The 25,222-nt window shown below is 33.2% G+C and overlaps 1 protein-coding gene across 1 annotated transcript; it reads right to left on the bottom strand.

Annotated features, from left to right (window-relative positions):
* Positions 1-7,930: 7,930 nt before the first annotated feature.
* On the bottom strand, positions 7,931-9,843 carry LOC132605851 (E3 ubiquitin-protein ligase RDUF1). Its single transcript, XM_060319109.1, has one exon. The coding sequence runs from the start codon at positions 9,688-9,690 to the stop codon at positions 8,503-8,505; it is 1,188 nt and encodes a 395-aa protein (XP_060175092.1). The 5' UTR covers positions 9,691-9,843; the 3' UTR covers positions 7,931-8,502.
* Positions 9,844-25,222: the final 15,379 nt, after the last annotated feature.

The following is a 25,222-nucleotide window of genomic DNA, read 5'->3' as shown; positions in this document are numbered from 1 at the left end:
CGACCCATTTTTCCCCAATTAGAAGATGAAAAGCTACCAAGGATTTCATATTAATCATAATAAAGTCACAAAGGGAGTTTAAGACACTTACCCCAAGAAGATTCCTCTCAAAGCTCTTCACAATAGCCCCAAATTACTCTCTAGGTTGCCAATGGAAAAAGTGATTTCGAAGTTGGAAAATATAAGGGTTTCTGTTCAGCGATTCTAGCATCCGCGGACACCTTGTCCGCAAATGTGGAATCGCTTCCACGAAGAAAAGACCGCATATGCGGTGCCACTTTCCACCTCACTTCTTCCCGTATGCGGGCCAAGTCCCACAGAGGCGAACCCACATCCGCAGAAGCGGGACAGCAAAAACCAGCAAAAATCTGATTTTTCACCAAGTCCAACCTAAAATCCGACATTCATCCGAGACCCTGCAGATATAAACCAGATATGAGACGAATGTATGTTTTTCTTCGTCTCTAGAACCTCGAATATATAGTTTCAAGTGATTAGTCGTTAGACTCTTTTTCAGCAGAGATGTCAACCCAAGAGATTTGATCCTTATAAATTACGAATATTGAGGATCCTAATTTCCAAGAATAAAGTAAGAGCTTATTAAGACTTGTAACGATGCTTTCCTTCTGTGGTATCATCCTAGTTGGCAGATGCTTGTTTCCTTGTGCGTCGTTAATATGTAATAAAGGTTGTACCGCTACCTTCCTTATGCGCTATTTGCCTTGTGCATCGTTGATATGTAATAAAGGTTGTACAGCTACCTTTCTTATGCGTTATTTGCCTTGTTGGAGTGGTACTTGTTTCCTTGTATAGCAGATTTGATTTAATGCTTGAATCCCTATGATTGCTGATTTAATTGATTCAGTAAAATTCTGATTCTTGTTCCAAAAATACGCAGTAGCTTATTTTCATTGAGCCTTGACTATGCAGCTGACTTGGGCTTGTACTTCTATTCAGCCGACTAAACTCCTTTTATCCATTGGGCTTATCTGTCCAATCCGTTTGATTGATCCTTTGAGTATAGTACCTACACAACAATTTTGTCATCATTAAAATCATAATATTAACAAAATCGGATCATGAACACCCCTAGTCCCACTTATGGGATCACACTGGATTTGTTGTTGTTGTATTCATGTTTATCCGCTCATATTTGAATTGTCACATTCCTTAAGAACAATATAGAAAATAGTAATGTTTACCATATCACTCTTAGTTATTATATGTTGAAAATAATTATTTATAGTACATAATAAGAAGAATAAAATAGGTATAAAATGTTAAGTTATTTCTTGATTTTTCAAACTCAATAAGTAAAATAAATAATATAGTGAACAAGTAAAAATGAACGGAGAGAGTACATGCCTAATGCCACTGAAATCGTTGTACCTCCTTATCAAAAGAACGGGAAGTCTCTTATAGGCTACAGCTTGTTTATAATGTAGATGTACTAATCTTTATGGGTTTTAGAGAATAAATTATTCGACTTTTATATCGGTGGAAAGTAACAAATACTCATAAAAAATAGTTAAATTGCAAGCAAATCAGCGTTTAGAATCTTAGCCAAGTAAAGATTGCTGGTCTAATGTTAGCAAAAGTTCTTTGGCCAAATACAAACTTAAACTCTTTGTAAATTTTATAGTCTTAAACGATTTTATCCATTACTTTCTTTCCTTTTCTTTTTAGTCAAAAGATTAGCAATCATATACAACAAAACCAATTTAACCTTTTTTTCTTTCCAGAACTATTATAACTTTATTGCAACGCACGATTTCTCCATTATATTGCTTACACATTCATAAGCACATCCGTTAACAAGTTAGTAATTAGTTCGATATTTATAAGGAAACATAGTGACTAGAACTCTACAAGATCGATATAATCAAGATTTTGCGAGTATTAACGTCTTTTTTTTTTTTACGTCAACTTACCGAGGATATGACATTAGATAGGAGGGTAAGGAGGTCGGGATTAGGTAGAAGGCTAGTAGGTAGTTGAGTTTTGTCTCACTTTTCCACAGAATTAGGCCTGGTGGTAGTCTGGAGTACCGTGTTTGTCATAGTATTAGTCTTATTGATGTAGTTTCTTTCTTTTGATATCTGTTACCATCTATTGTTTATTGTGTTTCGATTATAGCACCATGCTCGCTATTGTTATTGTTCATTTTTCTAAATGTTTTGTACAGCTTTTCTTATTAGTTGACATGTTTTCTTCACTGTAGTAATTCTTTTTTCATAATTACTTTGATTTGATGCACTTGAACTGATGATTTTTCAGAAACAACATATCTACCTCCATAAGGTAGGGATAACATGTACATACACTCTACCTTCTCATATTTCACCTGTGATATGACATTGGATTTGTCATTGTTGTTGTTGTCGTTCTTGATATTTTGTGAATATTTCTCCATTTAAAAAGGGGGAAGTAGAAACTATATATAGAGGACTTCGTGTGTGTACTGCGTAGAGAAATTGACTAAGTAGGCAACAAAAGTATAGTCAAATTTCACGCGCAATAGTCAAACTGAATTTGAAGGGATCCAAAGCCAATTTTGTCATGCGTATGAAAACTACTTCATATTATGTATAGTCAAAAACACTCCATTAAAATTCTTCCATTCAAAGAAAAAAACTGTATCCCATTTCACATTTCACTTTCATGTGCTTATTAGGACCACGGCCCCACATCTTCATCGTACATACTACTCCTTTTAAAAGATGCAAAATTATAAGGAACCTTTTACATACACGTTACCCCCCTCCGATTTACCGGAATGATTTTCGAGGCGGCTGGTCTTGAAGTTTTTATTCTACTTGTTCTATAGACAAAATTTTAAATATTCATAGGACAAGCAAGGGTCAAAAGATTCAATCTATATCTATTTGTGTTCACTATTTGATATATGCTTTGATGTCGATTAATTTGAATTCGCTCCTAAAGTTCCACTTTAGGAGGTAAAGCTCTATTTAGCAAAGGCGACTTTGTTTCAAAAATTCATTCCAATATATGTCCGTTCCAAAAAGCATATCTCTTACTTTCTGTACTTATTAATTTTTTGTAGTCTTAACATTTTTATTTACCGTGAATAACATGTTTGTCACGACCCAACTCGTGAATCGTGAGGGCACTCACTCTATCCCCTGGTTGGCAAATCCTCCCCTGATAACACATCATTAATATATAAATAATGAAAACGAAGCCTAAATAATCAAGTCAATATATATATATATATATATATATATATAACGTAAGTGTGGAAGTAAGGAAATAATACAACCCAAGGATCTAGTCTGAAACGGTACAAGAGCTACTATCAAATAGAACTAGTCTCATAATACATGATAATAACTATCTCAAGAGTAAAGGAAAAGACATGTAGTCAAGAATCTTCGGGCACCAGTTCAGGAATATGGCTCACCCCGGGGACTCTGGCAACTAGGCTTCGGGGTCACTCGCGAAGCTGAGACGTGGATCCTGTGACGAACTCTGCACTCATAAAAAGAGTATTGCAATGTAGTATCAGTACAACACTAATACTGGTAAGCATCATAGGCTGTCAATGATTAGTTCACATATATAAAGGAAAGAAATCAACAAGTAAGCAGATAAGCAATCAAGTACAATCAAGAACAGTCTCAAATAAAACCTAAGCCAAGCATACAAAGTCAGTCCACGTATGAAATCATCCAAACGCATAAGATGTCATGAATACACTCAAGATGAGTGAATGAATGAGTATGAGATGCAATGCACTGGCCAACCTTGAACTATACACACAAGCTGAGGGCAAAGCCTCATAGCCATGACAAATGGGGAACCCCCGAAGTCCATGTACTCACACGAAATATCCACTAGGGCTTACACAGAACACCGCCACTAATTTTACTCAGAATACCAATATTCACTAGGGCTCACACAGAATGTCGCCTCAAGGGTTCACATAGAATTTTTTTTTTACCTTTGCCAAACAGGCCCACATAGAGTGTCTTTCTTTCCATAGTAACCATTGATGCATATGCATGGATTATATATAAATGAGTGAATATGTCTCAAATCAACAACTCAAATCATCAACAGGTAATAAGAATGTATGTCATGCATGAGGTCAACACCAACGGTATATCACATCAAATCTCATGCGTTACTTATCACGAAGTACACAACACATTTACAAGTCAATTTCATAACCTTTTCTTTTTCCGATGATAAGTGAGATATCAAGAGTGAGATAAAAGTAAACACACATCACAACTACATCAAACATGGCGACAAGCCCACATAATAGCTGACCGAACCAACCTATAGGATTTCACCTCCACTTCATGCCCGAAGGTCTATCATGCATTCCCCGTTAATAACTAAACTCTTTATATGCGTCACTAACCGAAGTCTAACCATAAGGTAAGTCATAACCTACCTCAGCGTCGAGCAGGCACCACGAACTATCTAACACAAGCCTTCCCTTTACAAAGAGCTTTCAAACGGTCGAAGTCTAATCAACAACATAATCTACATTAGAAACCGGAACTAACGATGCCCATATTGCCATAAAATTATTCGATTCGAAAAACACCCTTTAAAAGGATAAGTCTGGGTCCACAAGGGTAAAAATGGAAACTCTAAGTTGGAATGGTTAACTCCAAGCCTAAGAAGTCCAAACACTAATAATCAACACAATATAATCTCAATTTAGCATTAATTACGTCATTAATCGAAAAACCCCATATTGACTTACAATCTTGAAATAAAAGGAGGATTCAAGCCTAGGGACTAATTACCCATTGATTAGATGACAGAAATCAGTAAATTTCCCAACAAAACTCAATTAGATTGAAAAAGATTTATAATAACACCTTAGGGTTTTGGACCCATTTTTCCCCAATTAGAAGATGAAAAGCTACCAAGGATTTCATATTAATCATAATAAAGTCACAAAGGGAGTTTAAGACACTTACCCCAAGAAGATTCCTCTCAAAGCTCTTCACAATAGCCCCAAATTACTCTCTGGGTTGCCAATGGAAAAAGTGATTTCGAAGTTGGAAAATATAAGGGTTTCTGTTCAGCGATTCTAGCATCCGCGGACACCTTGTCCGCAAATGTGGAATCGCTTCCACGAAGAAAGACCGCATACGCGGTGCCACTTTCCACCTCACTTCTTCCCGTCTGCGGGCCAAGTCCCACAGAGGCGAACCCACATCCGCAGAAGCGGGACACCAAAAACGAGCAAAAATCTTATTTTTCACCAAGTCCAACCTAAAATCCGACATTCATCCGAGACCCTGCAGATATAAACCAGATATGCATCTTAATTTAGAAACACGTTGAACTCACCGTGCCCTCGAAATTCTCAATGGAGGTCATTTTGACCCGAGTAGCACCCAAAACCCCAAAAACAAGTTTCCAACCAAGTGACCAAAACACTCCCGAATGCCTCGAGAACCGAACTAACCACCCCGCCAAGTTATAAACGACTCTCTGGACCTCATGAAATCGATGAAATTTCCAAAAGGGTTCGTTCACCCAATAGTCAACTATTGGTCAACAGTTTTTCGCTTTAAGCCTCTAATTTCCTCAAAGCTATTCCCGATCATCTGGGGAACCATGTCAAACACGCTCTAACGAAGCTAGGGGAGGGATTAACATGGATAAAAGGGTCAAAAGGCCTAAACGACCAAACGGGTCATGTTTTTATTAGTTTTTTATGTTTAGGCATTCGGCAGAGTTTACTGACCAAACTAGTTTGAATTTTAGCCGACTCAGGGTGTTCAACACTTACTATTTGCCTTAAAGTTTTTTTCCATTTTCAATACTCAAACTCTGAAACTTTTGCGTAAGGATAAAAGGATTTCAACAATTTCTATCACATCCATCTTTAGGGCTCTTATAAATTTGATACTCTATCTTATTTTATATGTCTTAGCTCGACCTGACATAAAATTTGTGTATTATGGTCCTAAATATGTCATGCATTCCTGTTAGGAAATGTCCTTCAGAGTTAAATCGGAATATTGGAATTGAAAAATTGTTAAATATAAAAAGAGCTAATTATTTAAAACATATTAATTAAGACACATAAATTTAAAAAAATAATGGCATATAATAATATTGAGGCTTCATTGATAGCCCCTTAAAATCTGCCAGCAAAATTTATTTAGAAATCGAACTACGGCTTGTTTCAATTGAGCGCCTAAACAGATGATAAAGTGTTCTTATTAGACACTTTCGATCCAATTTTGAAAAACTTTGTGTGTGTTCTCAAGTGTCTAGGTAGTTAAGTTAACCACGTGAAATTTGTCACCTCTTTTAATTATACACATTACCCTCAATTAGAAAACGCCTGATTTTTCCAACTTATTGAGGTGAATCCTTATAACTAAAGGAGGTGGTATATTTTAAGTGGTTAACTTATCTACATACTAAGCATTTGAGAACACACACAGAAGTCTTTCAAAATTTGAAACGAAAGTGTCTAATAGTAACACTTTATCATATGTTCAAGTGTTCAATTGGAGCACGTTGTAATTTGAAGTGTCTAAATGAAATTCGATGTCAAGTTTAAGAGGTTGTCAATGTATTAGCCTAATATTGAAGACCATTATATATTGAAGACATCTTTGGTATACCATGGAGTATACATAGCACTTATTTGTCAAAAAAAAATTACAAAATTATATTTTTCAGTCAAATAATGTTATATAAAATAGAAATAAAAAACCACTTGCTGATCCTCAATTAAAAAAACAAATGGTAATCAAGTCATTAACCGACTAGGTTTTACCATAGAAACGGTGGCCCAAATTAAAACCTCGAATTGCTTAGCCTGAATATGTGGTGAGACTTTATATATTGTAATTTCCATGAAACAACCTCCAATTTCAAGAATTTGTCTATCCAATAAGGTTGTTTCATTGAAACTTCAACATCAATTTCTCTTTTTTCACATCCCAAGACTGATTTTATTAATTAAAAACAAAAAAGAAAACATAGCAAATGTTCACTGTTGGGAACATCTTTTCAAAAGTTAACTGCCAGTAATTTCCAGCTAATATTCAGCTACTCCATTAAGTTTTAAGGAAATTCAAATGGTAGAGATAAGAACAAGAGCACCTAACAAGCAAATCAGCATAGAAATTTGATGTCTTCCACCATCACACTTGGACAATGAGCTGTTCTTGTTTTTAGTTCCCCTTGGTGCTCGATATTTCATTCTGAACCTGACTAATTTGAATTTATATTGGAAAATTTCATTGACGGTAAAATCCCTCTACCAAGAGTGACTATATTTACAAAGCTCAAACTAGAGACTTCTGATTGAAGATGAATGATTATATATCACTCTATCACAACCTTTGATAGTAATTGTGTTTTGTTTCCTATGAAAGGACCCTTGCTTTTCAAAACGATATTAATCCAAACCAGTTTGCGTGTACTTCAATTATTTTACTAAATAGTGTACTTATTTCCATGCGTAATATACTTATTTCCATGCGTAATATAATTATATTAAACTAAACTTATTGCTATCATTTATAAGATATCGAGTAATTTTGCCTAAAGGTTAGGCCGTTTGAAAGGACCATTGTTTCTACACACATGCCAAATAATTTCTCTCTTTTTTTTTTTGGTGGGTCTGAAATGCGACTTTCTATACCCAAAGTAAAGGCAAAATCCAAATTGAAGGCTGTAGAATTAAGAATTTAAAAGATGAATTCTACTAAAAAATAAGCCTACTTCTGTATTGCAGCAGTCACAAAATTGTCCAGTGCAAAGCTGCAATCTTTTTAGAGGGTTTTAACAGAGAACTTATTTAAAGTAAGAAAGATACAAGCAAGAATCTACAGTGTTAATATAATCAGCTTAGACAAGAGAAATACAATAAAAGAGCTTACATATTGATTCAACAAAACCCAAGGAAAAAAAAAAACTATTCACAGCTAAGTTACTTCTTTCAATTGCTGCCAAAAAATAATCAAAAATAAACATTTTAAAGAAGCTACAATTGTCTTTCTATAACTGATGATACTGCTAAATTCACAAAATGACACTAAAAAGTATTAAATTCCATATCAAAGCCTTCTCTATTTACAAATTCCCCCAAAATGGCCGTCTTTCTACATTTCATTGCCACAAAATGAACCCAAAATAAATAAGAGAGACAATAATGCCACATTTCTCCTTATATACCTCTTCCTCTTTTACTTCTAGTCGACTGCTCTAACAACGAATTTTAGTTTTTTTTTTTTTTTGTGCTCCGACTCAACAAGTAAATCGAAAAATGACATATTGCCTCTTCTGCTTCTAGTCGACTGCTCTACGAACAATTTTTTTTTTTTGTTTTCATAGTGCTTCAACTAAGCAAGTAATAATTGAAAAATGACATACTTCTTCTTCTGCTTCTAGTCGATTGCTCTACGAACAATTTTTTTCTTTTCATAGTGCTTCGATTCGACAAGTAATAATTAAAAAATTTGACATTTTTCACCCCCAAAGTAACTTAAATTACCATCTTGTTACTCCATTACTTTCTTCAGGTACCCAATTTCTTCTACTTCTCCTCAAATACCTAGTAAACATCGAACTATTCGACACACTCCGACTCCTAAAAACACCAGATCCAGACCCGGATGAATCCGAACTACTCGAATGTATCGATAACGATCTCCTCTGTCGATTCGACGGTGTCAATCGCCTGAAAAACGACGCGAAATTACTGAAAATCCGGCTTATTCCACCACCATTTCGACCCGTATTACTCCTCCTTGATCTCCAAGCTATTCTTCTAGGCACACCATTGTTAAATCCACCATCCATTTCAGTATAAACAACCGGTAATTCCCTTTCCGCTCCTCTCCGACCGCCTGAAAATCTCCCGACAGCAAATCCACCTCCTGGAAGTCTCCAAATCGTCAGCCCCATCGCTTCTTCATCGTTGTTATTACGAGTACGGGGAAAATCACTGGAACTCATAGTACCTTCCGTTGTTGTTGCTTCCGCTGGTAATTCGTGCCTACAAACCGGGCACGAATTACGAAGGTTCAACCACGGAAGTATACAATCCGAGTGATATATATGCTTACAGGGCATTTCTCTTGCTTGGGAGCCTAAAGCAAATGCTTCTTTACAGACAGCGCAGTGCGCCTCCGAGCTAACATGCTTGGAGGCAATCTGCACTGTCGGCATCGATTCGATAGCCGATTTCGAGGCAGGCGGATTCTCCGGTCGAGTTCCGAAACCGTTCACTTCGATTTGCGATAACTGCTCGAGCAAGCGATCGAATCCAGATCCCATTAAAAACTCCGACATCGTTGGAGGTAACGGTCTTAAACCGGAACCTTCACCGTCGTCGTAGTAAAGCTCGTAATTACGCTCTTCTCCCACGACAACTTCAGCATTATCATCGTGATTCTCTCTCGAAAGTGCTGCTTCAGATGGACTACGGAGAACGATAACTGGATTAAACGGAGATCTATCACCGGCGCCAGCGCGAGTATTACGTCGGCTCCGGCGAGAACTACTCATATTCCGGCGAGATTCCGGCGAGTTGATATTGTTGTTGGTGTTATTATTAGTATTGTTGTTGCCTTCAGCTAGTTCGATAAATCCGGTATTACAGTGAGGACAAACGACGTCGTTATCAGTTGAAATATTGATGAATCGAGTACATCTGTAACACCAGTATGAAGACATCAGTAGATCCGACCTGATTTCACCCGATTTAGACCCGGTTTAGATCCGAATATTTTGCTCCGATTTAGATGGCCGGAGAAAATAAAGTTTTTCTTTTTTTTCTGGTAAAGAGGAGGAAAATGAGGGAGCGTTGAAGAAGATAAAGAAGAAAGGAAGAAAAGAAAGAGTTTATAAATACGAAGACGCGTGGGTTGGTAATAGCATATTTAGTCCTTCAATTATTGGTGAAATCTACTTTTAGTTCTTGTAATATATGCATTGTCATATTTAATCTTCAATCAATAAAATTGTGTGCTTGTGGTCATTTTATGTTAGGAAATATGTTATGTTTAGACTACAATAACAATATATCCAGTGAAATTTTAGGAGGGTCTGGGGAGGGTAGTGTGTACGCAGACTATATACTCCTTCTATTTCAATTTATGTGAACCTATTACTAATTAGCAAGTCTATGAGGTGGTACTTTGATCACATTTTTCTTAAATTATTTAAATTATAAATTATCATGACTTATAGTACTTCAAATGTAGTTTCTAAATATATAAATTTTATCTTTACAAACTTAAAAAGTTTATGTCAAAATTTACGGTCAAAGTTATAAAGTTTGACTCTCGTACTTTGAAAAGGTTCACATAAATTTAAACGGATGGAGTATGTTTGTACACTCCCCACAGAGTGGGAGTCTGGAAGGGCAAAGTGTACGCAGACCTTACTTCTACTTTGGGAGGTAAAGAGGATGTTTCCGATAGACCCTCGGCATATGTTATATGTAGACTATTTTTAAAAATACATTACTCTTAAATATGAAATAATAATACAAACTTAACGTAACACATATGAAATTAATTGATGGGAAAGTTAATAATTCTAGAAATTTTATTATTATTCATAAGCAAAGAGATCAAAAACGTACAATACAAATAATTGAAAGTTAATTCTGCCTAGTCAAATACCACAAGGATAAAAAGCAAAGTCTAACAATAATTGCGGGACCAAAAAAGCTATTAACTCTTTTTTACTTACTGTTAGCGTGTGGTCCACGCGTTGAATGGAGCGCGCTTGGTTTTAACGGAAGTGGTGGAATAATTAGTAGACGAGGAGTTGTAATATGGCAACTGGCAACAGAGATAGAAAGGGGCATCTATTAACGGTGTTAGTTGACTGGTCACCATTTTGGGAAGCATTACTTTTTTTTCTTTTTTTTTGGTTCTGTACTATTTTCATTTTGGTGTAATTGTTTTCAATAAACGTCATTTGGAAAAATAGTGAAAGAAAATATTCTCTAATGAAAGGTTTGAAATACTTTTCTAATTTTCGGAGTTTTTCTGGAAAAGAACTTCAATAGTTTTTCATCCAAATGCAATATGATCGAAATTTATTGACTTGAGCGGTATGAATTTGCGAAAAATACGTCTATCGAACGACTTTATTTTTCAAGCTTGGATTCAAGGCTTTTTATTAAAAGAGGGTAGTAGTAACGACACTCTTTAATAAAAGGTTTTATTCAATAATATTTCACGAAAAACAATTATAAATACGTTTAATATACAATAGGTCGGTTTTGTTTTTTCAAAAAAGTTTCAGTTTGAGACGAAAAGTAACATCTTAAAGCCATAATAATCGCGAATTCATTTACAAGTTGAATTATAGCAACAGACCGACATCGCTTTTCCGAAAGTTTAGATACGTTATTGATGAAGTGGTTACTTTACCGTTCCACCACGCGTTCCTTGTGAAGTATTACCAGTAGTTTGAGCTAGTGACGTATCCAAAAACGTTCATAAGCAACATCAATATTTTGAAAAAGTGAATAAATAAGTAAATTCTTATATTTTTTTTCACGATCAGCTAAGACTAACGTTTCTTTAAAGAGCGTTTTCACGTGGTAAAATCTTCTCTGGGAAATTTTTATGTTTCTACTTAATATTTTTATTACTTATTACTTACATATGTATATTTAGTAAGAGAGTTCAACAAAGTGACATTCGTGATACCGCTTAGGATAAAGTATTCTTGGCTTGAACTATGATTAATTTGGAAAGGCATAATACATAAATAGGTCCTCAAACTCGGTCTCATTTTTTAAGTATGACCTTCAATTTTTGATGTGCACAAGTAGACATATCAACTTGTCATCACTTTGTCGGTTGAACACTTTAACTTACAAAATGATCATCTAGAAACTTCCAAGATTATGTGCCACGTTAGTGCCATGCCAGTGCCACGTCAGCGCCACATCGGCATTTATTGACTTGAATAGTATGAATTCATGAAAAGTACATTTATTGACGGACTTCATTTTTCAGGCTCGGATTCAAGACCTTTTATCAATGGCAACACTTTTTAATAAAAGGTGTCATTCTTACATCACGAAAAGAAATTCTTATAAATATGTTTAGTATACAATCGGTCAATTTTGTTTCTAAAAAAATCAATTTGAGACGGAAAAGTAACCTCTTAAAGCCATTATAAACTCAAATTCATTTACAAGCTGAATTATAGCAATAGACCGATATCGCTTATCCAAAATTTTAGTTATGTTATTGATAAAGCTGTTACCTTACTGTTCTACCAGGCGTTTCTTATGAAGTATTTCTAGTAGTTGAGCTAGTGACGTATTTAAAAACTTTCATAAGCAACATCAATATTTTTAAAAACTGAACAAATAAGTAAATCGTTATATTTTTGTCATGATCAACTAAGGCTAAAATTTCTTTAAAGAGTGTTATCACGTGATAGAATCTTCTCTGAGAATTTTTTTATGTTTATACTTAATATTTTTATTACTTATTACTTACATATGTATATTTAGTAAGAGATTTCAACAAAGTGTTGTTCGTGATACCGTTTGAGATAAGGTATATCCGCCGCTGACTTGAACTATGATTAATTTGGTAAATGTTAGCAGTTTAATTTTAGGAAAGATAAAGGGCAGTGGAAGAAGAAAGAAGGAGAAGGAGGGGCATTATGCAAAATTCTCAAAAGTCGGCTTAAATACGTTTGAGAAGAACGTTGACCCGACAAGAGGAAATCCATTGAATTTACTTTTTCCATTTTCCTTTTTTTTTTTTTTTTTTTTTTTTTACTATTTTCATTTCAGTGTAATTGTTTTCAACAAAACGTCATTCGAAAAAATAGTGGGGAAAAAAAAAATTCTCTAATGACATTTGGTTGAAAGGGCTTGAAATACTTTTCTAATTTTCGGAACATATGATAGAAGTTTTTTGAAAAAGAAATTTCAATATTTTTTTCGTCCAAATGCGATAATCGAAATTTGTTGACTTGAGTAGTATGATTTCGTGAAAAATACGTTTATTCAAGCGACTTCATTTTTCAAGCTTGGATTCAAAACCTTTTATCAGTAGCAACACTCTTTAATAAAAGGTTTTATCCAATAGCACTCCACGAAAAAAAAATCTTATAAATATGTTTAATATACAATAGGTTGATTTTGTTTAAAAAGAAAAAAAAAATTACAGTTTGAGACAAAAAAGTAACATCTTAGAGCCATTATAATCTCAACTTCATTTACAAGCTGAATTATAGCAATAGACCGACATAGGTTATCCAAAATTTTAGATATGTTATTGATAAAGCGGTTGCTTTACTGTCACACCATGCGTTCCTTATGAAGTATTACTTGTAGTTTGAGCTAGGGACGTATTAAAAAACGTTCATAAGCAACATCATTTTGAAAAAGTGAACAAATAAGTAAATTATTATATTTTTTGTCATGATTAGCTAAGGCTAACATTTATTTAAAGAGCGTTATCACGCGATAGAATCTTCTCTGGGAAATTTTATGTTTATACTTAATATTTTTATTATTAATTACTTACATATGTATATTTAGTACTCCCTCCGAATCCAAAAAAGAGTCCACTTAGCTATTTGCATATCCCTTAAGAAAATGCTAACTCCTAGATAAAAATAGATAGTTTGACTAAATTACCCCTAATTAAATAGATATCGGGATTTGATTATATAACACTTAATATGGGCAAATCTAAAAAAATAAGTTTAATTCTTTTTTGATTTGATAAGTGAACACTTTTTTTGACTCAAGAAAAAAAGACTAAGTGAACACTTTTTTTTATCCGGAAGGAGTAAGAGATTTCAACAAAGTGATGTTCGTTATACCGCTTGGGATAAGGTACATCTGCCTTGGCTTGAACTATGATTGATTTGGTAAATGTCACCAATTTAATTTTTTTTAAAATGGGGGTCAATGGGACAAGTGGAAGAAGAGGAGGAGGGGGCATTATGCAAACTTCTCAAAGCCGACTTAAAGACGTTCGAGAACAACGCTGACCTGACAAGAAGAAATCCATTCAATTTACGAACGCCAAATTTGAAATAACTTTAGTCCATATATAGTCGCCGATATTTTTATTTTTTTATTTTCTTCATTCCACAATATAGTTTTTTTTTTTTTTTTTTTTTACAGTAAACTGCTCCATTTTTTCACAATATAGTTGGCGAGTTAAAAGAAGTGTTCAATTTAGATTCCTAATAGTTGACGCGTTCTTTTTCTTTAGTTTTGCTTAAATTCCTCCCAAAGTCTTTGACTATTTAACCATCAGTCCCAACCTGTATGGCATTTAGAATATGTTTAGAACTAACCAAACAAGTATATATCTTATACAGTACATTTTTTATTCTTCAAAATAGTGTCACTTTAATTTCAATCATTTTTTGGGTCTGAACTTATTATTATTTGAATTTGTTGGTGATATTACAATGAAATTACAATTACAATTGAAAAATAAAATGAAGAAATAAAATATCTTCGGCTGAGGCGCGGATATCTCGCTCTCTTTAAGGAGATTCAAGTCTATTGCAGCAAATCTACCGGTCCAGCAGTAATCTTATGACTTGTCCCCTCCAGGATACAACAGTCCGATCACGTCGTACAACTCAACAAACTCTGCACAAGATGTTGAGTCCAAAGCTCCACCAAAAAGAAGAACACTTTCCTTCAACTAATAAACTCTCTTTATTTTCCTCACTTTTCAAGAACTCTCCAAAGTATATATTTTTCTCTACACCTCACAAGATAAGGATGACTAACTATTTATAGCTAGGAAAATCATCCTTGAATTAATTTGATATGAATAGGATAGTAAAGGAGGTAGATAAATGGAAGAATTATCATTTAGAGGTTACAAGAAGAATGTGCATGAATATTGAGTTAATGGAGAATAATGACTAGAAGGTTACAACGGAAATAAAGTGACTATTACTAGCCATCAACGTGTAGGAGTAATGACCAGTGGTTATGAAATTTCAAAGGAACTTATGTCCACATTCATCCATTTACTCATATGAGTAACTAGAGAAATAATGCTTCTAACGTGGAAGGTCAATGTAGCATAGTGGACAAGAAAGCAAATGACCCACTTTAATAATATTAAAATGCTTTAAATGTCCTTCAAAGAATGGTCAATGCAGCATAGTGGACAAGGAAGCAAATGACACACTTTAATAATATTAAAATGCTCTAAATGTCCTTCCGAATTCCATGACGTTTTCTTGGAGAACTTATATAAGTTTGAACCCTATTAATCCATGAGGTTTGAAATTCTAGTAAACTTTTGAATCCCATTAATCGTTTATTGGATTTGAACTTATAAATGCTTGAAGCCCATGAATCGTTCATGGTGTTCGATACTCCAGCAAACTTTTGAACCCCATTACACGTTTTTTTGGGCCTGAACTTATAAAGGTTTGAACCCATGAATCGTTCATGGGGTTTGATACTACAATTTTTTGAACCCCATAAATCGTTCTTTGGGTTTCACTTGTCAAACCTTCGAATTCTATCACCGTTTGTTGGAGTTATTTTGTGTTTTAATTAAGAGTATTTTTAACCAAAACTTTTTGAGTAAAAAAGTGGTAAATGTTAGTAATAACTTTTAAGTGATTAATATTTGATGACAAGTGTTAAAAGTGGTTGTTTACCAAATTTTCCCTCATATACAATGACCAATATCTAATTTTTCTTTAACATTGGCTAATAAATACGTCAAATAGTTTGGTGTTATAAGAAAACAAAGAGTCATATATTTTTCTTTTTTCACCAAAAAGAAGTGTCAATTAAGATTCCTTATAATGGACGCATTCCATTTCTGTAGCTTCCCTTAATTTTCTCGAGAGTCTTTGACAATTTCACCATTAGTTCCAATCTGTATAGCATTTTAAATATGTTTAGAACTGACCGAACAAGAATGTACTATCTTAACTGTACAACTTCTTCTTCAAACAGTGTCAATATGTTTTTTGGTAGGTTTTGGAAAAAAATACAACAAATAGTACTACAAGTGCTTTCAAATATTACTCATTTGCAAACATACTTTATTTCAAGTTATTTGCCATTATAGAAAGAACAAAAATTATTTGTTGATTTTTTTCTCCAATTATGCCTTATTGTTTTAATTAGTTCAATATTAATTATGTGAGAGATTACGAGCGATAAATAATACTTCTTTCGTCCCAATTTATGTGACGTAGTTTGACTGGACACGAAATTTAAAAAATAAAGGAAAACTTTTGAATCTTGTGGTCTAAAACAAGCTAAAGATATTTGTGTGTTTATAGATCATCTCGTTAAGCGTAAAAGGTAAAGTTTAAAATTAAAATGTTGTCAAATAAGGAAATGTGTATATTTTTTTTTTTTGAGACCGACTAAAAAGAAAAACGTGTCATATAAATTGAGATATAGAGAGTAGTACTAATTTAGATATATACTTTTATGATTCAGTTAATTACATACTTTTTTTAAAGAATATTTAAAAAATTTAAAAGACAGATAATATGAACCGAAGAAATTATCCTTTTTTCCTAGCTAAGTTGTTCGAAAGAAGAGGAAAAAGGGTCGCATTGGTGGTCTATTTCAAGGAGATGATGAAACAAATACAGCACGCATGCAGCAACTACATTTTTTTCATTGATGGGTGTCTACATATCCCAACATTTAGTAGTGCATCTATTTTTAGGTATTTCATGGTTTTCTCTCCTCAATTAAATTATGCAACTTGACTATGACAGACAATCGTACATTTTTGTCAATAATTTCTGTTGAAAGATTGGCTGGCTTATTTTTTAAGAAAAAAGACGTCCTCCCAATCTCATTTTAATAGAAATAATTATTGATATCGAAAAGGCTTACTACTCAACTAACTAATTACACCATCGAGTTCAAAACATGTGTCCACTTAACCTTTATCATACTCTTTAAAGAAATACTGGCTCCTTCAAAAAAATAGGTATTTTGATTAAATTATTCTTATTTAAATACTATCTAGTAATTCATATAATTTCTTGGTTACATAGAAATTCACTTATCTAAATAGGAGTAAATTTGGAAAAAAAAATTAATTCTTTCTTGATTACGTAAATGAACACTTATGTTGAACCAAAATGAAAAAGCTAAGCTGACACATGTTATGAACCAAGAATAGATAAACTTTTGGTACCAAACAATTAAACTGGTCGTGGTTTTGAAGATTTTTTTTTTCTTATAATTTGTAACTCAAACAATGGGCATATGTACCATAAGATATATCTACTACACATTAACAAGAATATCATAAGGGCATCTGGGATCCACAATTTTATAGTCAAGTGATGATTATGTACTTTATAACAATTGATGGCATAGAGCGGCCATTAATTTGGTGCAAACACCACATGCAAAATGACTATTTTCTATAAGTCCTGATTCTATTTTTTTTTTTTTTTTAGTTTTATAACAAAGTCCTAATTTGAATTAACTGAAATTAGAGCCCTTTTTGTTTATTCAAATCTCTTAACTTTGTGCTAAGAAAACAACCAAAATAACTTATTCGCATCCATCGTTTACACTATACGTTTCACCTCAGTTTGGTAAGTTAATTAACATGATTTGGTCCAAATAGTGGGTAAATATTTTACACACGTCTTTGGGACGAAGCTAGAAACCGACTTACGGGTTCGATCGAGCTTTAGTTTAAACGATGTATTTATCTTAAGAAATATACATACATACATACATATATTTCTTAAGACAAATATACGTCTATGTATGTATGTATATTTCTTAAGACAAATACATCGTTTAAACTAAAGCTCGATCGAACCCGTAAGTCGGTTTCTAGCTTATATATACATACATACATACATACATATATATATATATATATATATATATATATATATATATATATCAGAACCACTTAGTAAGACTTAATATCATTATTCCAGAATTTAGAACTCATAAAGTTTTAATCCTGGCTCCACCTTTGCATGTCTCTATTCTGAATTTTTACAATGAGGTGTTGAATATAATTAACTGAAAATCTGAGCCTTCACGCTTATTAGAATCTATTAACTTTGCAAACAACGCAAAGACTTTCGCTGTATCAGTTATAGTATTTATTTTCATCTTACTTCATCACTTAATCATTATAATAAATAATAATTTGATATAAACACTAAATACATATAAGTATTACTATTCCATAGACAAGTGAGGATTGCTCAAGTGGTTTAGCACCTTCATAATCAACCAGTAGGTTAAGGGTTCGAGTCACGCTTGAGGGTAAGTGGGAACACTATTGATCCTTCTTAGAGTGGTGGGGTGGGGAAAAATTACTATTCCACACAAACAAAAAGTGCCAAAGATTATCATTGAAGAATCTGGTGATGTCAATCATTCTAGTTGTTTACACTTTAGACACGGATCAGAAATAACCAAAAATCAACCCGACAAACTTTTCACTTCGATTCTTTTTTTTCTCAAACATGTAACTGAAAAATATGCTTAAGCTATCCAAAATATGAGTAGCCTTGGGGCCTTTACAGATCAAAGAATTTTTTGAGAATCCTGCAAGATCCGTTTTTTCATGATTTTTCTATCTCTGGAGGGAAATGTACTTCCCTTTTTGGCCGGTTGTGGGCAAGGAGGGATTCGAACCCCCGACACCCGTGACCTAAAGGTTATTAGCCTTGTGAGCTACCAGACTACTCTACGCAACGCCCAAGATAAGAGAATAATCTTATTCATTGAGAATAATAAAAAATGGACAGTGTTAAATTAGGAATTGTTGGGAAATATACACACCTCAATAGTCCTCTTCTATCAAGAAATAGATTTAGGATTTAAATTTTATGAATTTGAAATTCTAAAACACCATCCTCGAGTGCTTATAAATGAACTTGAAATTTAATATTTGTAATTTTTTAACAGAGGCGGAGGTAGAGATCAAAGTAGGGGTTCGGACGAACTCAGTAATAACTTTGGTTCAGACACTGCATTTGTCTTAATAATCATACTTTAACGTAAAAAAAAATTAGTTGGACAAAAGTACACCTACTTATAACATGGAAGAACTTATAAGGGTTTGAACCCCATGAATTGTTAATGGGGTTTGAAACTCCGGCAATTTTTTGAATCCCATGAATCGTTAATGTGGTTTCAAGCTCAAGGAAATTTTTGAAACCCTGAATCGTTCCTTGAGTTTGAACTTATAAATGTTTGAATCATTGAATCATTCCTCGGGTTTGAAACTCCAACAAATTTTTTAACCATGAATCAATATGGGGTTTGAAACTCTAGCAACTTTTTGAACCCCATTAATCATGAATGTAGTTTGAAGCTTCAATAAATTTTCGAACCCATAAATCGTTACTTGACTTTGAACTTATAATTGCTTGAATTCCATGAATTGTTCATGCGGTTTAAAACTCCATAAAATTCGAGAACCCATGAATGATCCACTGGGTTTGAACTTATACATGTTTGACCCATAAATCGTTCCTTGTGTTTGAACCCCATGAATCGTTACTTGAGTTTGAACTTATAAAGGTTTGAACCCTATGAATCGTTAGTGAGATTGGAAACTCTAGCAAATTTTTTAACCTTATGAATCATTCGTCTGAACATATAAAGGTAATGAACCCCATGAATCGTTCATGTGGTTTGATTTTTAACTCTATGAACCGTTAATTGGAATTAAACTTATAAATATTTGAACAACATAAAGCGTTCATCAGATCTGAAACTCCAACAAATTTTGAAATCATGAATCGTTCCTTAGGTTCCACTTGTTAATCCTTTAAATTTCAGCACGATTTACGGGAATTGTTCCGTATTAAGGGTGTTTTTTCAAAATCCTTGTACCAAAAGAGTTTTTAAATATTAATAGCATTTAAAGTAATAATTAATATTTGATAGCCTATTTTAAAAGTGGATGTTTACCAATCTTGTCCTCATATATTACACATGCTTGATACATACAAGGACCAATATATTGGTTAGTTTTGGAAATAAATACATTCACAAATAGTACATTTTTTTGCACGGATTTTCCTTCAAAGGCGTTGGTCTTTAACTTTTGCCCCTCAGATTGATGGTCTTTAATTTTTGTCGTTCGCTTAAAAAGTGATCGAAAATATCCTGAGGTTGTGGGTTAGAACTCCCGCTCAGTCAAAAAAAATTCGTAAGGCAAGGCTTCGCGAAAAGTCTGCCTTAAGGCAAAACAAAAGTTTTTTTACTTTGCTGGAATTCTACAAATTAGGCCTAATTTTGCAACGAAACTCTGTCTTGCGATTTTTTTTTGACTGAGCATTGTTCGAACCAAGAACCTCGGGGTATTTTAGACCAAGGATAAAAATCAAAGACAAGCAATTTGAGGGGCAAAAATTAAAGACCACCACCCCCGAATAAGGTCAATCGTGCAAATTGCCCCAAATAGTACTATTTCTTCTCCCAAATATTAGTCACGTTGGCAAATAAATTTGTTTCAAATTATTAGCCAGTCGTAAAAATAAGATATTGTATTTTTTTCATCATCACCTAAAAGAAGTGTCAATTTAGATTCCTTAGAATGGACGCGTTCCATTTCTGTAGTTTTGACTTTTGGGTAAGTTCCTCTAGAGTCTTTGCAGCTTCACCAATAGTTCCAATCTGTATGGTTGTTAAAATATGTTGAAATCTAACCTAACTGTGCAACTTTTGTTTCAAACAGTGTCACTCTAAATCTCAAATTAATTCTTCTCCACTTCTTGGTTACTTATGTATTAAAATTAACATAACCTTTAAATTTTTAAGTCTATTTAATTACTTATATATAAATTTTGATGTGATGATCTTTTTGTTAAACTAACTTTTCATTTACTTCAGTATTGTTGTAACATTGCTTCTATAATCTTCAGAGCTCTGGCTTAATACAGTGACCAATTTTAAAAATATATTCTAATTGGTAGGTTTCAAACTTGTGTCAAACTATTTGAAGGCATAGGAAAACAAAAAAATTATTACTTTTTCTCAAATCATTTATTTCAATAAGAGGAATGTTAGTTATATAAGATGTTTGAGGAGAAATAAATAATAGTTAGACAGATAATCTTAAAATTCAGGCTACTACATATTTTTTTAAAATACGTATAAACTTTAGAAGACATATAATATGAACACTAGGAATTGTCCTTTTTCCTTGCCAAGTTATTTGAGAAAAAGGAAATCATTAGTCCATTTGAAAGAGATGATGAAATAAATACAGCACACAGGCACAGCACACAGCAAATACATTTCAAGTTTCTCATCGACCTGTGTCCACATGTCGCAGCATGTAGTATTATATCTATTTTTAGGTATTAACATGGTTCACCCCCACCCCCAATAAATAATGCAACTTGACTACGACAGACGATCCTAACACCTTTATCAATAGTTTCTATTGAAAGGCCGGCTGGCTTTTTCAAAATCGGAAAAAGGTCAGATTTGTCCCTGCACTCTTACAAATAAGTTGCACTGTATTTATCTTTCTTTATACTCTTTTGATATATTTGTTATTGTCATCAAATTTTAGGGTCATATTTGCTCCTGTATTCTATTTTTGACTGATATTTACCTTCCGTCTGTTAAATTCTCATGTCCCCACCTCTTGATTCATTTGGAGTGGGGCGGAAAAGACAACCCGGGGGGGGGGGGGGGGGGGGGGGTTAGTTGGGTTTATTTTTATTATAGGGTCGGGTTTAATTGTGACCGTTTAAATTGGGATAAAAATAGAGAAAATAACATTTTATATCTATTTGGAGAAAATATTTATTCGAAATGGTCCATATTTCTAATATTACCCAAAATAGCCCTTTTATACATTATTATACACTTTTATACAAGGTTTATACATTGTCTACGGTAAATATATATTGTTGTATATCGTGTGTATAAACACTGTTGTAAACAAAATGGCTATGCGGATGTAAATTAAAAATATGGCTACGTAAATGTAATATTTTATGTTGGATTGTATATTATTGAAATTATCCCTCAAAAAATTCCACGTAGGGAAATAAAGGTAGGGACAAGAGAATTTAACACACGGAGGTTAAATATAGCCCGAAAATAGAGTACAGGGAAAAATATGACCTAAATTGGATGGTAAGGGCAAATATATTAAAAAGGTATAACGAAGGACAAATATAACTTATTTGTGAGAGTACTGGGATAAATCTAACCTTTTTCCGCTTTAAAAATGACATCCTCCTAATACATTTTAATATAAATAAATATTGATAACTATTTTGAGGAGGTTTACTACGATCAAACAATCAGATTGGTCGTGGTTTGACATGAAGAAGATTTTTATAATATGTAATTCACACAATAGGCATCTTTTCCATAAGAATCTACACATTACAATTGTTTAGGAATCTGTGGATAGTTTTATCTAGCATTATTCAAGAGAGTATCATATGGGCACGTGGAATCCACAATTTTGTAGATTGAAGTGGTGATTTTGTAATTTATACATATTGATAAGTATATAGTGACCATTAGTTTGATGCAAACACAATATGTGGATGAATATTTTTTATATGCCCCGATTATGATTATACTAATCAATTTTTCCGCGCTTCGCGCGATCACGAAAAAAACAGTAAATTCCAAAAATAATAATATATAAATAGTTATGTACGTATGTACACACACAATTTGCTTAAATCCTTCAAAGTAAAAAGATCATTATTTTCTATTAATTAACACGAACTTCACTCATTTCCAAAACAAAACTGTAAAATTGGGGAACATCACGTAACAAAATAAATTTACTCCCTCTGTTACATATTAGTTGTCATATTTCACTTCTCGAGAATCAAACTATGTAAACTTTGAATAACATTTTACAATATATTTTCTTATCGAATGAACATGAGAAAGTAGCAACTTATAGTACTTATCGTATAGTTTTTGAATATATAAATTTTAAATATAAAATATTGTGCAAAGCTAATTCAATTTAGCTTAAAAGATAAAGCAAATTGAATTTCGGAAAAGAAAACATAACAATTAATTTGGACAGAGGGAGTAAATAAAAATGATTATATCTAACGGATGGGTCTCCTCTCTAACTTTTCTTGTTTTCATTTCCCTGAGTTCTTTACTTGGATAGAAGAGAAATGTCATAATCCAGTATTAATAGTTAAGATTTAATTTACTAAAGTAAGGTTCTAATCACGTTTAGAATAATAAATACATTATTTCCATATCAAATCTTAGAATTTTAGGGGTGATAATTTCTTCTCTTTCCAATGCTATTCTTACCGTTCAAGAGGATTATTTCAACAGTGTGTGTAAAAAAAGAGACGGGAGCCATTAATTATTAAAATTATCTTCATATATATTTTCTTTATTCCAGAAAAAATAAAAATTGAGGACAATAAAAAACAAATAAGGAGAAAATAGTAAAATAAGTGTAAAAGCTTAACCAAACTTCATGAGAATTTTCTATAGATAATTTCTCACACTACTAATTATATCATTGCCGTTTCATCTTGAGACGCCCTTTAGGCTTTAGCCATAAAATTTTTGGCTGAAAGCCCTTTCTTAATCATTCATTCCCTGATCCTCTACTTTGAATCAACCCACTAAAGTAATAAAATCTAGAATGAAAAGCATGTGACGAATACATGGCAAAAAATTAGATCGAGAAAAAAAAGAGGAGAAACTGAAAATAAATATTGATCAAGTCACTAAAAACCATTTATTAGGGAGAACGTTTGTTTACATATAGATAGGCAATGTAACTAAGGCAATAGATAAACAATAGCAAGCAAAACTTTGGGGATCAAACCTTTTGAAGAAGTAATTTTTTCTTATCGAGAGGGTGCTTGATATGCTGCAAGAATGCTGAGTAAAGTAATAGAATATCCTTATTATCAGCTAAAAAGAATTGCTTGCAAATTGGTACTTCTTCTGGAAAGGTGTGAATATTGCATCAGTTACAACTTTAATTAGTAAAAATAATTATTGCATCAGTTACATGCAACTTTAATTGGTAACATGTATAATGTTCATTATTACAATAAAACAATTAGCTAATGTCCAGCAACTTAGTTGTGACTTGTGACTGTTGAATTCATATATTGAGTACGCACTAGAAACTATGTATTAGGGAGAAATATCTGTTTACATATAGATAGGACAATGTAACTAAGGCAGTAGATAAACAATAGCAAGCAAAACTTTGGGGATTAAAACTTTTGAAGAAGCAACTTTTTCTTTTCGATAGGGTGCTTGATACGCTTCAAGAATGCTGAGTAGAGTAATAGAACTTCCTTATTATAAGCCAAAAAGAATTGCTTGCAAATTGGTACGGAAAGGTGTAAATATTACATCAGTTACAACTTTAATTAGTAAAAAGAATTATTGCATCAGTTACATGCAATTTTAATTGGTAACATATATAATGTTCATTGTTACAATAAAACAATTAGCTAATGTCCAGCAACTTAGTTGTGACTTGTGACTGTTGAATTCATATATTAAGATCGAATATACGAAGACCCTATTCTAGTCTAATTGTAATAGTTTAGTCTATTTATGGTACAATCGTAATTATGGTAAATATAGGATTTGTAGTCCTATTAGAATAAGGTTACCTTATTAGAATAGGGTAAGGAGAACCTTACTTGTATATAAAGAGGTCATTATGATGAATACAAAGCAGAAAGAATTCTCCCATTATTCTTGTCTCTCACAAATTCTCGTCCCTGCCTCGATATTAACATGGTATCAGAGCCATGTTAGAAAGAACACAAAAACCTTGAAACAGTGGCACGTGACGAAAAGGAAGAAACCGGCGATAAAAGTTAAGGAATCGCCGGTGAAGAAAATAAAACCCAAAGAAAAACAATCTCTCCCTATGACATTACTTCAAATGATAACCCTGAAATTGTGGTGACACAAGTCCAATTCGGTGACAATTATGAAGAATGGGCTAGATCCATGAGGGCAACCCTAAGAGCAAGAAAGAAGTTTGGCTTCATCGATGGTACGATGAAGAAGCCGGATGAAGAGTCGTCGGACTTGGAAGATTGGTGGACTCTAAACTCACTGTTGGTGTCGTGGATCCACAACACCATAATATTTCGATTTCGGTATTTACCATTATACTGTTCGGTAATTCGGTAAATACCGAAATAAATACCAATAAAGCCTAAAGGAGTAAAAGGCTAAAGGCCCATTGTAAAAAAATTCCTAGTCCAGCTC

This window comes from Lycium barbarum, chromosome 8 (assembly GCF_019175385.1).
Source record: "Lycium barbarum isolate Lr01 chromosome 8, ASM1917538v2, whole genome shotgun sequence".
Classification (NCBI taxonomy): domain Eukaryota; kingdom Viridiplantae; phylum Streptophyta; class Magnoliopsida; order Solanales; family Solanaceae; genus Lycium; species Lycium barbarum.
Note: the sequence above shows the minus strand (reverse complement) of the source record. Positions and strands in the feature narration are given on the sequence as shown.